The 17,443-nt window shown below is 35.8% G+C and overlaps 1 protein-coding gene across 22 annotated transcripts in view; it reads right to left on the minus strand.

Moving 5' to 3' along the window:
* Nucleotides 1-3,699: 3,699 nt before the first annotated feature.
* The window catches only part of mtd (TLD domain-containing protein mustard), a 112,754-nt gene continuing 99,010 nt past the window's right edge, over nucleotides 3,700-17,443 (minus strand). For 19 of the 22 annotated variants that reach the window (XM_081996156.1, XM_081996154.1, XM_081996151.1 and 16 more), the window contains 2 exons: nucleotides 13,049-13,330; nucleotides 3,700-9,105 (listed from right to left, as the gene is read on the minus strand). In XM_081996156.1, coding sequence (XP_081852282.1) covers nucleotides 8,794-9,105; nucleotides 13,049-13,330 — 594 coding nt within the window. In that variant the 3' untranslated portion in view covers nucleotides 3,700-8,793. Of the gene's footprint in view, nucleotides 9,106-13,048; nucleotides 13,331-13,487; nucleotides 13,635-13,679; nucleotides 13,886-17,443 lie in introns of those variants that run through there. The other 3 variants (XM_081996163.1, XM_081996167.1, XM_081996168.1) reach the window with 3 other exon arrangements.

The raw sequence follows: 17,443 nt of genomic DNA on the forward strand, positions 1-17,443 counted from the left end.
CGTCATAAAAAATGTGGGTTTCTATTTAAAAAACATGATTTTTCATTTTTTTTAGTGGCAAGTTTATCATTTTTTTTTTGACGACCCTGTATACAAATGATACATTACGCACCCTCAGTTTAATAAAACGATCCTTTATTTACAATAACCCAAAGTTTCATTGCAAAATAAAATACGCTTTTGACAGGGTACAAAAAGATGTTGAGCGTTGCAACTGTCACTTTTTTGGAAAAACATCAAATATTTCGAAAACGGCTAGAGATAGGCATAGGGCAGTGTACACAAAAGTTGGTCAGAAATTTGTGAGGAATCCAAATATGTAATAATATATAGGGTGTTCTATTTAAAATAAGAAAGTTGTGATCGACTTCCGGTATAAACGGAAGTGAAACCATCTTGAAAATATTTTAGTTAGATTGGGCATGCCCACATTCAGTATCCTGCCAAATTTTCAAAACTCTCCTATTTATACTTTTTCCAATATCAATCGTCTTTCGTCGTGGGACACCCTGTATACAGGTGTGGTAAATCCAAAACCGACCATAGTAAAACCGCGTAACGGACAGAGAAACGTACATTATTGCATGCGCGGGACTAAGACAGAAAACGAAAAAAATATCTGTCTTAGTCCCGCGCATGCAATAATGTACGTTTCTCTGTCCGTTACGCGGTTTTCCTTTGGTCGGTTTTGGATTTACCACACCTGTATAGTTGGATTTTTACCTTTTGAGAATGACGTCATCTTTTTACATCTTTGTTTCTCGCATATCAAACATGTGAAATAAACAATTTTAGCAAAAAAGGCACGTTGTTAATTTTGTCGTCCTGTCAAATTAATTAAAAACGTTGACATTTACTGTCACTTTGATTTAAACGAATATCAAAGGTATAAAAATGTTGCGCTACAATGAGAAGGCCCAAATGCTAATTCTAAATGTGCTGCTTTTTTTCGAGTACGAAAAGAAACAGTTTCCAGATGTCAACTGAAACTCTCATAATCACTCATTTTTCAAAGCATTTGTAGGTTAAAATTTGTGATCTGATTCCAGACATGCGTGTTTTTTCACCTGCTTGACGTCATTCTCAAAGGGTAAAATTTTGACTATACCAGGTGTCCAAGAGCACCCTGGACATAGGAGATTAACATGGGAAAATGGTTTTGATTTTTTTGCGCCTGTACGGTTCATTCAGTGGAAAAACGCCTTAGATAAAAGTTGTAGAGCACGTTTTCGGCTATCTACTTGTAATTTTTTCAATACCGTAGATTTGACCATTAAGACGAAAAACGGATCTAAAATTCGGAAATTTTAAATCTCCCGCCAAGCGGTCGTTAAGGAAAGTTTATATCCGGTCGTGCTACCAACCTTTCAAAATCATAACAAATCGTTGTCAGTCACTCTGTAATCAAAACATTCAAAACAAGTTTATTTAGTAATAATTTTGAGTTACTACCCACATACTGCGAAGAAAATACAAATAAATCGTGATAAAAACACTTTATCAGGAGCCACAGTCCAAAAATCTAGTAAGTTGCGTTCATAACCTCATTCAATGTCTCTACTAAACTTATTTACTTTGTAGCAAAATTCTTTAAGAAAACACTGGTTTTGCTTGCAAATATTTAATGAGGATGACCGAATCACCTATCTCAAGCCTATTCATAACACTATCAAACGATTTAAAGTGATAAAAACAATGGACAAGGAAGGCCTGCAGATGTTTGAAGATAAGTTGCTTTACTATACAGGGACCACAAAAGAGGGTAAATACTTCCCTCAAAAGTGGTGCAATTTAGTGACCTATGTGACTGATAGTTTATTGTATCCTTCTGTTTTGTAGTGTTATCAACACACCATAGTGTTTAAGTGGTTTTACATTGTATGATGTTAATAAAAAGGCATTTTTTATAACTGATTGTCAATGTTTTTTCCCATCTCTACAGGGTAAGGTAAGTACTGATATTTAATTAGCTCCATTAGTTAACTTGAACATCATTCACCTACAAGGATACTTGTAAAATGTCTACTAACCAAACATAGTTTATTTGCAAGTAATGTGTAACTCGAGTTCACATTTGATTAGTAAAGGTATGTCCTGTGACATGGTGTATTGAATTAGAAGCAAATTGTTTCTCTTTAGAGACTTTCAATCACTACATTTCACCTACCTTTGCTAATTTGGAACTCCACTATTATCCAAACAAACATTAGGTTAGTAAGACAAAGTTGTTTTTAGCATAGCTTGTATGGTGAAAGGTTCACCCACTCACACTCAATCTGTGGAACAATCACTGTTTATGTGGTAAGACCAGTTTTCTTTGCCACCTATTGTACCTAAGCTTTTCACTTGAAGAAAATGTATACTGTACCTTGAACTGTGAATAAATAATTAATACAAATGTTCAGTGTATAAAGTTTTATTTGGAACAATTGAGTGTGTGGAAAAAAGAACACAATTATAATGTTAATACCTAAACCTAGAATAGAACAGCTCATGTAGATAGCTCAATTGGAAAGTTGTTTTTTCAACAATACCTACCCATATACAAAAAGTTTTGTCACCTGACTGATAATTTGACTGTGTAAGTCCATATTCTCTTCTTAGAAGGGGTTTCTCAGAGGTTTTATAGCCAGTTTAAGATTATTCACATTTCACAGGCACATCAAATTTTGAGATTTAAGTCAGATATCAACACTGAATCATTTTAAGTTTTAGTTGCAACACTGGTGAAGACCCTCGCTGATGATAGTCCATGAAGTTAAGCACATTGAAACTAAATCACACCACTTATGAAGGAAGTATTTGGCCCCTTTGTTGTTGACCCTGTACAGTAGGAAACTTATCTTCAAAGATCTTCATTGTCCACTGTTTTCATCACTTTAAATCGTTTGGTAGTGTTATGAAGAGGCTTGAGATAGGTGATTCGGTCATCCTCATTAAATATTTGCAAGCAAAACCAGTGTTTTCTTTAAGAATTTTGCTACAAAGTAAATAAGTTTAGTAGAGACATTGAATGAGGTTATGAATGCAACTTACCAGATTTTTGGGCTGTGGCTACTGATAAAGTGTTTTTATCACGATTTATTTGTATTTTCTTCGCAGTATGTGGGTAGTAACTCAAAATTATTACTAAATAAACTTGTTTTGAATGTTTTGATTACAGATTGACTGACAACGATTTGTTATGATTTTGAAAGGTTGGTAGCACGACCGGATATAAACTTTCCTTAACGACCGCTTGGCGGGAGATTTAAAATTTCCGAATTTTAGATCTGTTTTTCGTCTTAATGGTCAAATCTACGGTATTGAAAAAATTACAAGTAGATAGCCGAAAATGTGCTCTACAACTTTTATCTAAAGCGTTTTTCCATTAAATGAACCGTACAGGCGCAAAAAAATCAAAACCGTTTTCCCATGTTAATCTCCTATGTCCAGGGTGCTCTTGGACACCTGGTATATAGTTACTCCTAAATACTTGAGCATTCGCCAATTATCAAGAAAACTAAATTTACCTTCTGCTACCTCTATAGTCCTGATAGAAGATCCAACTTTTCCAAATAACTTGATTCAACTGAATACTGGAACCTGTTAACGAAATTTTAACTGGACCCGGAACGAGTTCATCGGACAAGGATTGGAATCGTTTGGATTAGATTTCCCACCTCTAGTAGGGAGTAGGTAAATAAAATCATAATCAACTAAAATACAATCATTTTAATTCATCTTTAAATTATTTACAATGTATACAGATAAACTACCAACAAAGTTGTATCGTACATAACTGACAGCGAAAATAATTAACCTATAAATATCCTAAATTAATCGGATACATCTTGAGAGACCGGCCCGTCAAATTGAACGGGGGCTCGATTGAGTAATCGCCTCGATATATTAAATATATGAGAAAAATAAATAATATATATTTTTCTATTTTTGTAAGCCCGTACTTTATCTGGTCGAGTCTTTCTCAGAAAAATACCACATTTTATATTAAATAATATGAATCTCCGCTTAGGTACGTAATATCCTGCATTAAAGGCTGTATAGTAATAAGTTATTTACGTAACAAGTAATACGTGTTACGTGCAACCTTTTATTTACAACTGTTATAGAATGACAATGACAAGTAAAACGGGATGATGTTTGTCACATTCGAACGAACTTCCTATTGTTCTGTCATACCATTTTACTTTGATTTTTGCTATACAACTTCACACTGTATTGTCTAGTGCTCGTTTTTCCAACACTTTCTAAACTGGGATTTAGATGCAAAACATCTCAGTTTAAAACAAACTAATCTAGCAGACTTAATAACAAGGGAAATCTTAGTCATTATATCTATAACAGTTGTAGATAAATAAACAACTGGAAACTGGATTACACATTTATTATGGACAAGGAGTTTAATAAAGTATTAAATTTAGCTATCAGACTCGGACATGTCGCCATCACACCAAACAAGTTTTAACAATATTATAAAACGTAACGTCTGAATTACATTGATTATATTTAGTTGTGTATAGTTTCTATAATTTGTTATAATAAGTAGTTTCGTTAAGGCTAAGATGACAAAACGTGAACGATCTGATGGTTGATGAGAAACGTCGATGATAAGCATACAAAACAACACATCGACATCCAGACTAGTAACTCACTAAAATGTCCGCGTATCGCAAAAAACATCTAAGCCTAAGAGGTAAATTGACAAACGATGATATGGCATGGTTAAGATGCGCCTATAATTGACAGAAAAACACATCCAAAATAGCCGGGATGGCCTCGCCAACAATTAATTGCTACAACACAATCGCATATATTTTTTGTTAAGGCTACACCCAACTTAAGTTTCTATGCTTTTTTTGACTGATGCGCAGGACCGACGCGATACTCGTATTATTGTCGGTACTGTAGTTTAATAAAGCCGTTTTGTTTGGTTCCGTACGAGCGTGCGCACCGGCTGGGGATTATGACCGATGTTAAATCTATAGGACACAATGTGACATACAATATAGTTAGTAGAACTAGGAGGATTTAAATGCACAGCGAATTGCCAAATTATAGACAGAAATTCGTTGTGTGAATTTCAGTGAAAAGGCGTAAAAGCTTTTGAAAAACAAAAGGTTCCAGTAGTTGCAGTGATTTTTAATACAGCGTGTCCCCAGTATGAAAAACGTCGATCGATATTTTTACTCCAAATAAAATATTTTCAATATTAAATCAGACCATAATTAGACTCAATAACAAGCTAATCTCCTTTTAAGAACCTTTTCTATGGTGGCAAAACGGCAAAGTTACCATTTTTGAAATAGTCCTGTATACAAGGTGGTCCACCACAAACCACCGCAATCTGTTATGGAAAAACTGCACATGATAGGGACAGTTCATCCGGTTATACCGAAAGTAGTTCCCAACTCATAAAAGTGTTGAAAAAACACGCAATCTTCTCCACAATATATTTACCCTCAAACTGAGGTGAAAGTCAAAACGCCTGACATGTTTCCAGCAGAAGATGCTCATCTTCAGAGGCTGTAAAAATCTTAATCTACTAAAGAGCTCACCGCATAAGTGAAAAACGTACTTTACCAAACTTAAGTTACGTTTTCCACTTATGCGGTGAGCTCTTTAGTAGATTAAGATTTTTACAGCCTCTGAAGATGAGCATCTACAGGGTGTCCGTTTTACGAGCCTCACCATGGGGATCTCGGTTATTTGAAGAGATACAAGGAAGTTTAAATTAGGGAAAATTTGAGCAATTAGGAGTCGCTTTAAAAGTTTAAAATTTCTTAGTACTTCCGGAGATATCCGAAAAAAAACAGAAATTTAGTTTTTATTTTTTTACTAATTTATTTGATAAGATAACTGAAAACAAAAGGCATTTTACTATTATCACTTTTCCTCCTCTACAACGAGGCATTATCATTTTTGATATTCGACGTTTCGTTTTTTAGTTACCATCATCAACTTTCATTTTTCTTATAACATATTGAATTTTTGCATATTTGAATAGAGCCCATTTTTCTGATTACGATGATGTACCATATGTTATGGCAGTCTTGGAATTTCGTAAAAATCCCGAAAATTATGTTCTTGCAAAGAGCTCCTTGAAAATGACATATCAAAAATCCATCCAACGGTCAGATGACACTACCCACGTGATATCATATACAATGCACTCTTTGTGAAGATACAATTTGTGATATTTTAGCTAAACTGTAAGAAAATACATTTTAAATAAGTAAAATTCTATCCAATCTGACGTTCCCAAAACAAAAACCTAAAAACTGATGATGGTTCTCAAAAACTGAGACTTTTTATGTTATTAATGAAAATGCTACGTTATAAAAAGACAAAAAATGACACACAGTAAAATTTCATTTATTTTTAGATACTTCATCAAATAAATCAGGAAAGACCCAGAAGTGTGCCATAAAATAACATGAATCAACAATTGATTATAAATCACAGGGGATTCCGTGACGTCATTTAACAGTGTCACATGCTCATTAATTTGAAAATGTCACGTAACAAGGTGTCAAATGACTTAACAGAGAATTGTCGAGCTGTTATTTTCAAGAAATACTTAATTAAAACAAAATTTTCGTTATTTTCAGAAAACTGCCAATTTGAACCATATCATATGACACATCACCGTAATCAGAAAAATTAGCCCATTCCAAAAACGTAAAAATTTATTATGACGCCCATAAGAAAAATCAAAGTTGACGATGGTAACTAAAAATCGAAACAGAAATTTGACATTATCACGTTGTATAGGAAAAGTGGCAATGGTAAAGTGTCTTTTATTTTCAGTTATCTTAACAAATAAATTAGTAAAAAATAAAAACTTATTTCCAAAATTTCAACTCGCTTATTTTGAAATGAAACACCCTGTATATTTTTGGATTCTAGGACAAAGTTCAGTGCAACATCTTATATGGCGTTCCGTAGTATTAATGGTAAAGTAGACTGTTCCATCATTTTGACTCATCAAGAGTGCCGAGCGAATTTGACGTCACGATGACGTAATTTGACAGTTGGTCAATATACTATTTTGTTCAATTACGTCATCGTGACGTCGAGTTTTGGTGCAATTCAAGCACAGCTAGTTTTTGTGTTTATTTCAACTAAGTAACCTAATACAAACTTGCCTTGCCTTGGAAACAAGATAGAATAATTCTAAAAATTGGGGTGTTTCATTTAAAAAACTTGACTTTTCGCACTTTTTAAATTTAATTTTTTGCCAATTTTTGACCACCCCTTATCGTATTCGAAATTTTGTTACATGTAATATTTTCTGTAAAAACATTGCAAACAATGAAACTGTACTGTTATTTTGATTTGTAGAAAGATTGAGTCTACATTATACAAGGTTGGTTGAGAACTAGCAATTTTGTCATTATAGTGGTAAAGGATTTAAAAGTTGTTTTTTATGGATCACCCAAATTAGAGGTTAAATTCAAAGACAAAAACCGAGTTATTCAATTAAGCATACAAGATTTTTTATTGTTAATATTTTGTGTGTCCCAAGGAAGATAGGTTATTAGACGTTTCTTAAACAAGTCTTGAATTAACAGCGTTAACGCTAAACCAAGTTATAAACATTTTCATAAAATCGCACGCAAAAAGGGCGAAAAACCTTTGTTTTCTCTTCTGGGAAAGCAAACTGAATATTTTTAGTAGATTTATATAAATCCAACTGTATATTTGTTTTTCCAGAATATGTAAACCTATACAAATTTCGAAAAAAGAAATACTGTTGGTAGTAAACTTGGACACTACAGGGTGTTTAATGTAACGCCATCTTATACCCACAACATCTGTTTTAACGTAAATAATACAGTAAGAATAAGAAGACATTTGAAGCTTTCCCCACCAATTCTTTCAGATTTTTTAAACGTCGATCTTAAACGCTAGAGGGCGTCAAGTGAAGTGTCATTTGAAAATCAATTTAGATTTTTGATTTTTGGGGACAATCAACAATAAGGTATCTAAGCGCCATTCTTTAAAATTTAAAATAGCAATGTTGCCGTATTTATCTCAGACAAACTGCAAGGCTGTCTGTCCAAAATAAGATTTTTTTTATAACCGAAAGCATCCAAATTTTATTCTGTATATTACCAGTTGTCCGTATACTAACCTACCATGCAGTTTCAAAAAAATGTCAGTCTGTCTGTAGATAGATGGTGCTTTACAGTCTACACCTCGTATACACGGAATAACCATAAAATTGAAATAATTTTTTTTTTGGATTGGGCATGCACAGATTCTAAAACTACTTTGTCGACTTTCTTGTATATTGATCGATGTCTTTCGTTGTAGGTCACACTGTATCGACACTTTGTTAAAACAAAATGTTCTACCAGAACCAATTTGAACCAAAAGTCGAATATGGGATGACAAAACTAAATGAATCGATTCCCTAAAAACAACTTTCTACACGTTAAAAATTTATATAAGTATCTAAAAAGGAAACAAACGTCTCAATATTAGTGGTAACTTCTTTATAATATAATATATATTTATATCTTTATTTTAAATAAATATTAAATCTCTCCTTTAATTTTTTTTTAGCTAAAAGCCTACATCAAACAACAAATATATCCGCCGTAGTGATTTTTTTAGCACTACCCAAGCATGTTCTAATGTTAGGGTTTTTTTTTACCTTCTGTCTTTTTCCGTGAACGATTTTGATATGCACCGATTTCTCCTGCGTGTCCGCGACATTACATACGTCCACTCCCTCCTCGAGTTTCGTGCAATTTACGCCCGTTTTGGCAGAATAATGTCTCATCCTTAACTAGATATGAACGCCCAACATTCCAAGGTTTTAACCACAAAATCTACCTTGGGTGTGAGCGGGTCGTTGCCGTACGTTTTACACGTTTCCGTCCTGCCCAGGTACAGGTCGCCGTCCAACCACAGTCCAAACTTTCCGTCTCCCGCTCCGATGCTGAGCGATTCGTTGTTGCCTTTGATAAAGTACAGATTTTCGCCGGTCCAATTGTACACTTGGAAATGCGGTGTGAACCTAAACAGGAGTGATTCGCCGGTGCCGTAGAAGTGATCGGATACGTGGAGTGAACATGAGGTTAAAGCACCAAATACCTGCAATTATAAACGGTATTAGAACGATAAAAAAGGATGTTGGTGTATAATTTTAAATAACCAAAGTTTCGAAAATACCGTAGTAACGTGTTAGCAAAATCATGAAAATTGATAAAAATCATGAAAATTGGTTTAAAAACTAAAAAATGAGCAAAATTATGAAAATTGATCAAAATCATGAAAATTATTGGTTCAAAACTAAAAAATGAGCAAAATTATGAAAGTTGATCAAAATCATGAAAATTATTGGTTCAAATACTATAGTATACTTATAATAGTATAGCGGAGCCACACCTTCAGTTCTGTGCCACACTGCTTTATAGTCTACCGGCTTATAAAATTGAACAACTGCAAATAATTCAGAAGAGAACCATTTTAAAATATGACAGGTACGCGCATATTGCGACTATGCTTAGAGTTTTGGATATGTTGACCGTGAGGCAGAAGATTCTGTTTAATGTTTACGTATTTGTGTTTAAGATTAAAAACAAACTGTTGCCATCCTACATATGCGATAGGGTCAAGTTTTTTGGTGATGTACATAATTATCAAACTAGACACTGTAATGATTTCATACTACTCAAAAAGTGCAATAGCAGTCAAATGTTGAATACAGTATTGTTTAAGGGTTTGCACGATTTTAATGGACTACCGACTCATATCAAAAATACTAAAAAACTTGACACTTTTAAAATATTAATGCGAAACTTTTTGAAGGTGGACTAAATTTGTGATATTTTTACAGCAATGATTGATAGATTTTGGGCAGTTTGTCTGGTTTTGTTGAGTTTTGTATTTTGTTGGGTCGTGACTTTGTTTAAATTTTAGATATTTAAGTGTTTAGTTTTAGCTTTTAATTGATTTTACACTGTACTTTTTTACATTTTTGCTTATTTACATATTTACTTATCTCTGTACTCCTTATAGCAGTTTGCTAAATAAACGTATTATTATTATTAAAACTAAAAAATGATCAAAATCATGAAAATTGGTTTAAAAACAAAGTTTAGACAAAGATGAAGATCAACTTTGCAAGTGGGATGTTGTTTCAGTGTGTTAAAACGGATGTCACACGGTATTTGACAATTAGTCAGATAACGTAGTCACGTGACTATCTGTTGAATGACGTAACATCCGTTTTGGCACATTGACTTGATAATATAGGAAAACCATAGTTTGTCATTGTGAGGTCAAAAATGCTCTGCTCGCTCCATCCATCCAACCAATGGCGCTACAGCCCAAATCGGGCCTTGGCCTCCTCTATTTTCTTCCTCCAACCATCCCTGTCCTCCTCCGTCTTTCTCCAGTTTGGAGTTCCGAGCTGGATCGAGCGTCCCCCTGGATTTTGTCTGACCATCTCGCCCCTGGTCTTCCAAGCGGTCTTTTACCTTCCAGTTTTTGGTTGAAAATCCTCTTGACTCTTCCATCCTCTGCAAATGTCCGGCCCATTTAAGTCTTTGTAATCTTATTGTTGTTTGCCAGGTCTGCTTCTGCGAAGACCTGGTAAATCTCGTGGTTGTATCTTATTCTCCACCACTGTTCGTTTTCTTGGACCGGTCCATATATTCTCCGTAAGATCTTTCTTTCGAATGCGTTCACCATTTTTGAGAGCGCCCAAGTCTCGCTTCCATAGCATAACACTGGGCGTATTATTGTTTTATAAAGTTTCAGTTTTGTTTTCCTATGGGATCTGATTATGGCCGAAATGTGGTAGTATCATTGTAGATATCATATCATATCATAGTATCATTGGGATTACTGATTCTTCATTGGATTTCCTTCATCTCGTCCCGTTTGCTGGATATGTTACAGCCTAGGTAGGTAATTAACCACCTCAAAGTTTTGGTCGCCTATTGTCATGTTCTGGCCTCTCCTCCTATTGCTTCGGGTCTGTATTAATACTTTAGTCTTATATTCATTCACTTTTAGACCCACTTCTTCAGCCGCGTCTTCTAGTTGTATATGTAGGTTTCTTTCATTGATGTTAGGTTTCTTCCAAGTATGTTTATGTCATCTGCATATCCTGCTAGTTGGGTGGATTTGTGTAGCAGCGACGCGTTGGTGCCTACCGTGGTTTTCCTTACTGCGTATTCTAATGCTAGATTAAAGAGCATTGGGGGCGAGTTCATCTCCCTGCTTGAGGCCTTGATTTATTTTAAATGGGTCTGTTAGGTTTCCTTGTATCTTCACCCGGCTTTCAGAGTTCTCCATTGTTAGCCTTACTAATTTTCGTGGTATGTTAAAGTCTAACATGATGCTGTAGACCTTTTCTCTGTCTATGCTGTCGTATGCCTGTCTGAAGTCCACGTAGAGTTGGTACACATCAATGTCATATTCCCAGCATTTCTCCTGAACTTGTTTTACTGCGCATAATTGGTCTGTGGTCGATCTTCCTGGTCTAAAACCCGCTTGGTTAAAGTATTAAGGTAGGGCTCAGAAAACGGCCACTACGAACGTCGTGTTTAATTGTGTGTTATTATTTATTATATTGTAATCTTTTTTGATGTATTGTGTCTTGCACCAACTTGCTGACCCAAAACTTAGTTTTGTAAAAAATGATGCATTGTCCTTTCAGATGTATTAATATACATATACTTTTCATATACTGGACTTTCTTTTAATTACTTTTTTTAACAAAAATCATAAAATTGGAAAGTTTAATTCAAAAATCTCGCCATAGTGAATGACTCGAAAGAACTCAAACACTGTGTCTTGAAAATAAGGATTTTTTGTTCAAGAAAATAAAGAAAATTTATTTATTTAATTTATAGAAAAGGTACATTTTTGTAGGGATGTCAAGTGTTTACCATTATAGTTAGTTTTAGTAGGATTGTATGTAGTTATTAAGAAAATTAACAGTATTACTTGATGAACTTCAAAGGAGGTGAAAAAGGTGGTACGTGGAGGTAGAAGGTGGGAAAAAAGGTTTTTTTTTGTTTTTATGGTGGTTGATTGTCAGAGATACTTTGAGAGAGCTAAAAAAGTCAATTTTAAAAAAAGAGAAATTCGAGCAAAAATCAGACTAATGAAGATCAGGGGATCTTAGAAAGCTGTTTCCTTCCGGAACGGAAGTTACTGGGTGTAATACCGAGTGCTACCAGCAATTGTACCGTCTAGTCCACGTTATGACATGGAGCAGATTGTGATAGAGGACCTATTCCAGAAGTGGTTAAATCGATAACCGAGGAGGCCTCCCGGCTATTACCGAGGTACAGCCTTTGCAGTTAAAAATCCACCTCAACGGAAAAGAAGAAGATTGGTCAACCGACGGTTTATTTTGGACAATTTGGACTCTTTGACGAAGAGTATTAGTTGTAAGTAGTTTGTAATTTTTTGTATTAAAGACATTTGTAGTTTCAATGATATATTTAGAAGCAGGATTTTTAGGTAGAAAGTAAGTTAGATAGGTTTAGTTATTCACCTTAAAAATAACTTGGCATCCCTATTATAGAATTTTTATTCAAGCTTATTTATTTAAATTTTCTATATTTACTAGATTATTAGAATGAATGGTCAGGGTGAATCTGATGTCAGTTATGATGATATTATTATCATGCAACTAGGAGGTGAGGGAGATTTGAGTAAATCTCATCTTCAGGATGATAATAATCTTGACAACTGCTTAACTGTATTAACACTAACCGCCATTTGCATCGTCGAACTTCAAGCTCAGCTTAAGTTAAGCGTGGTCCATACTGTGATATTTCTCAACTGTATTCTACACAGTCTGAACCACACTTAAATTAAGTTTGGCTTAAAGTACGACGGTTCAAATGAGGGTAAGATTAAGAACTATCTAGTATGTTAATCTGTGGCTGCGATGATAACAAATTATCGAAAATCTCGACGTTAAAAGTAATCTTACAATTAACTTTCATTTCATTGGAAGTACAGCGGATGTTAGTAACATAATCGTACTCTTTGTAATAAGTTGATTACTTACGTTATTGTCAGTATCTTCGATGACTAATAAAATGGGCGATTCCAATTTGTACATTTTGCGGTACATGCTATTCAAACTGAACCCGTGTTGACTGGTGCTGAACACCAAAGTCCAAGCGTAACCTTCGGCCCTGGCGGGCAAGTGTCTGCATAGCGCTTCCCTGTGTTCTTCAGTCAAAATTTCGGTTTTGCCCACCAAATCCGGCGGGGACAGGTCAATGTCCAGAGATGGCGTCGCGCTATAAAACGCTCGTCGGTACTCCTCGGACATAGGCGGTAGGACCTAAGAAAAAACCACTGGTTAGTTCACTATGGTGACATAAATGGTAAGGCAGTGTGGTGTGAGGCAGGCTCATGGAAATTCTAGGAAGCAACACTATAGGTAGAGTTGTCAAGCGATAGTCATCTATCTAAACCTAACTAAATCGTTCAATATTTACACGAATCTCTCATATGCAACAACTATAACAACACATTTTCAGCAAATTGTGCTTTTGATACAACATTATGTTTAAACATGTTTACGGCCGCGTGAATGTCCATAAAGCGTAACCGCCGGTTACAGTTTTGATAGACGATTTTTTTTAATCTAAACAAAAGTCTGACACACAAAAACAAAACGTACAATATACCTACTCGTCCAAAACCCGTATTGTTTAGTTTGGTCACGAAAGATTTGAACGTTGGCCAAATAGCGGCCATTCCGCCAACAACAAAAAACTCGCTCTTTGTGCGAACACTGAACAGACAACTAAACTAATTCTCTAAAAACATCCAACATTTAAATGTCCATCCACTAAAAAAGAAGCCACTACGGAGTGTCGGTTGTTTGCAGCGGTTTTTCAGGAAAAACTGACACGGATCGCGTTTATTATTAGAGGATCAAGGTGGGAAAGGTGGGCACACTAAAATCGCGTTTATTTTTATAGATATGTTAGTTTGTACTCCGCAGTCCAGGTCAGTCACTTGCTCTCTCTGTTCAATCGACATTAAAGTCGTACCATTCGTGTTACCAGTTTCTTTTTCTGCTTAATGTTGCGTTCAGAACGTGCACACAATATGCAAATTAAAATGTTTTTATAATGGGTACCATATGCGGGCAAATTGGTGCGCAAAATGAAATTTAATAATAATTATTACACCAAACAATAGGAGTAAATACTTAAACTCGTAAAAAGTTTTTTTAATATGCTGATTATACAGGATGTCTAACAGTGGATTATTGTACCTAGTAGACGTTTATGAAAATCTGTATGTATCAATCGTATGATTATTATGAAAGTTAAAGCGTGTTTAGGTAAAGAATAACGTTCCATACAGGGTGGGTCATAATATATGCGCAGGACTTCAGGATGATAGCTTGTCCAGAAATATTAAATGTAGTTTCTATTCACTTTCCCTCCAAAATGGTGGATTTTAGGGATAGGGTGGGTGTTGACATTGACCAAAAAAATTAGTTTTTTATAAACATCTCCGAAACCTTTTATTGTACAGGAAACAGTTCTGGCAAGCATTCTCTACTCAAAATAAGGAGTTGTGGGTGTTTTTTATCACCGACTTCTTTTTCATATTTAAGATCTTGCGATCTGTTAGTTTTGCAGGTTCCTCTGGATCAGTTCCTGAGAGGTGGACTGCCAGCTGTCCTTCCATCTCTTAGGTGGTCTTCCGGGTGCTCTTTTCCCTATTGGTTTCCCTTCAAGTGCGATGCGTGGCAGTCTTCCCTCTTCCATTCTTCTCACGTGAGCGTATCTTTTTATTTGTCTCCCCCATCTTACGATGTCTTGCACCCTACATTGTTTCCTAATGTCAGTGTTCCTAATTCGGTCTATTATTGTTTTTCCCATTATAGTCCTGAGTGTTTTCATTTCGGCTACTCGAAGCATTCTTGTCGTTTTGTTGGTTTCTTCTCTGGTTTCTATTCCGTATGTCATGATTGGCCGGATACAAGTCTTATAGATCCTGATCTTGCTATCCTTTTGCATGTATTCGTTCGCTCATATTATCTGCCTTAAGCAGCCCGACATGGCAGACGCTTTGTTGATCTGGCTTCTTAGGTCCTTCACTGGATCGTGAAAACTCGACAGATCCATACCCAGATATTTGAATTGTGAGACTTGCTCGATGATTTTGTCCTGAACTAGCAGCTTACATCTTTAGCAAAAGTTATGCTTTTCGTTTTTTCTATAGATATGGTCATGTTCATCGCTTGGCTGACCTGGCAGAATTTGTGTAGTTGTCTCTGTAGATCGTCCTCCGTTTCCGCGAAAATAGCTGCATCATCGGCGTAGCATACCATGCTGATTATTTTATTCTGTCCCATTCGGTATCCCATATTTAGTGATAATACTTCCTCTGTAATTCTGTCCACTAAGAGATTGAACAGAAATGGGCTAAGGCTGTCACCTTGTCTGATGCCTCCTGGTGTCAGTATCTCTTCCGTATAAGTGTCTCCTGCCTTTACTTTAGTCATGTTGTTCATATTGAGACTGCGGACTGCTCTTACGATGGTGTCTGGCGTTTCTTTCGCTATCAAAAATCAGAGAACCCTATCAAATGCCTTGATCAAATCGATGAAGCAGACATATGCTGGTGTATTAAATTCTATTGATTTTTCTTTTAGTTGTTTGATAATGAATATGGTGTCGGATCTGTTTCATCTGAAGCCTTTTGCTCTTACCTGTTCGTTATTTGTATTTCAAGTATTTCCTTCAAAATGCCGGTAAAGAGTTTCATGCTTGTGTTCAGCAACGTTATGGCCCTGTAGTTTTCTGGGTGCGTCTTCTGTCCTTTCTTGAATATAGGGATACTTTTGTGCCATTCCGTAGGTATTTCCGATGTTTCTATAATTTTGTTGTAGGGGATTTTTAGATGTTTTCCTAGTTCAGGTCCGGCATATTTCAGAAGTTCGTTTGGGATGAGGTCTGTCCCGGGAGCTCAATTTTTTGATTTTTGCCATTACCTCTTCTTCGTTCAGTGTTATTTGATGGTTTGTCTTGTAGTTTTCGATGCTTATGGCTTCTTCGGTGTTATAGAGTTTTCTGAAGTATTTTTCCCATATATCTTTGGTGACTCCTTTTGTTTGCACAAACTCATTTATTGGCTTTTTCCTGTTCTTGAGCATCTTCCAGACTTTCTTCTGTGCTCCATATAGGTCGTGATCCATATCGCTTGTAAATTTTGCCCAGTAATCTCGTTTTATGGCTTTGATTCTGGCATTGATTCTGTTTCTCATTTCTGTATATTCGGAGTGTTTTTCTGGCGTTGGTGAGCTCCTGTATATGAGGTAGGATTTCTTTTTCTGTTGTGAAAGTTCTTTAACTTCGTGACAGAACCAGGGTTTTTTGCTATTATTGGTCCCATTTATGTTGACTTTTCTTTTACCAATGGCTTCTTCGGCTGCCTCTACGATACATACATGATTTGATTTTACTCCAACAGCCTTCCACATCACACTCCAGTGTATTAAGTCCTTTCAGTTTATTTGTTAATCGGATCTCATACAGGCTTCTCGTGCCATCATCTGTCAGTGATTCAATATTAAGCTTTTCGATGGTTGCTGTAGGTTTTTTGATCCTGTGGGGTTTTTCCATGATCATTTTACACAGTAGTAGGTTGTGATCTGTGCCTATGTTCGCTGAGGTTAGTGCTCTTACATCTATTACTTGTGATGGTGTGATTGTCCTGTTACTTATTACGTATCAATCATGGACTTTTGATCTCTGGTGTTACTAAATGTGTATTTATGATGCTCTTTGTGAGGGAAATACGTGTTGTTTATTCGTAGTTCGTTTCTCGCACAAATCAGGAGTTCTCCATTTTCGTTGGTTATCTCTTCATTGTATTTTTGTTTTATGCCTGGTATTACTTTCCTGCCTATTCTGGCATTCAAATCCTCGATTATATTTATCCGTGTTGCTTAGTCTGTCTATAGTATTCCGTAGGTCTTGGTAAAATGTTTCGCTCTCCTCTATGGGTTTACTTATATCCAGCGCGTATGTGCTTATTAGGTGTGTCTGCATGTGGTGGATTTTTAAAGATATTTTCAGGATTCTGTCCTTAATGTAGTCTATGCTTTCTATACATTGTTCATATTTCTCGTGGAGTAGAATTCCCACTCCCGATTGTGCTCGTTCTTGCTTATCTCGTAATCATCATATTTTGATGTGCCTTCCTCTTCCTTTCTGATAGAGCGCATATGTCCATCTTGTGTTGTTTCATTTCGTTAACAATCTCCTGGTCTCTGCCATTCCACGATGCTATATTCTAGCAGGCAAGTCTTGTTATGGTGCGTTTGCGTCTCCCAGGTCGTTATTCCTTTTCATAGCGTGTGTCTTGAGTTCTGCGAGCCGTATGTTTCTTTTACCTCAGGCAGGGTGCTAGCCTAGCCTGAGAACCC

Source organism: Ips typographus, linkage group LG2 (assembly GCF_016097725.1).
Source record: "Ips typographus isolate SLU linkage group LG2, UJ_Ityp_2.0, whole genome shotgun sequence".
In the NCBI taxonomy this organism is placed as follows: Eukaryota; Metazoa; Arthropoda; class Insecta; order Coleoptera; family Curculionidae; genus Ips; species Ips typographus.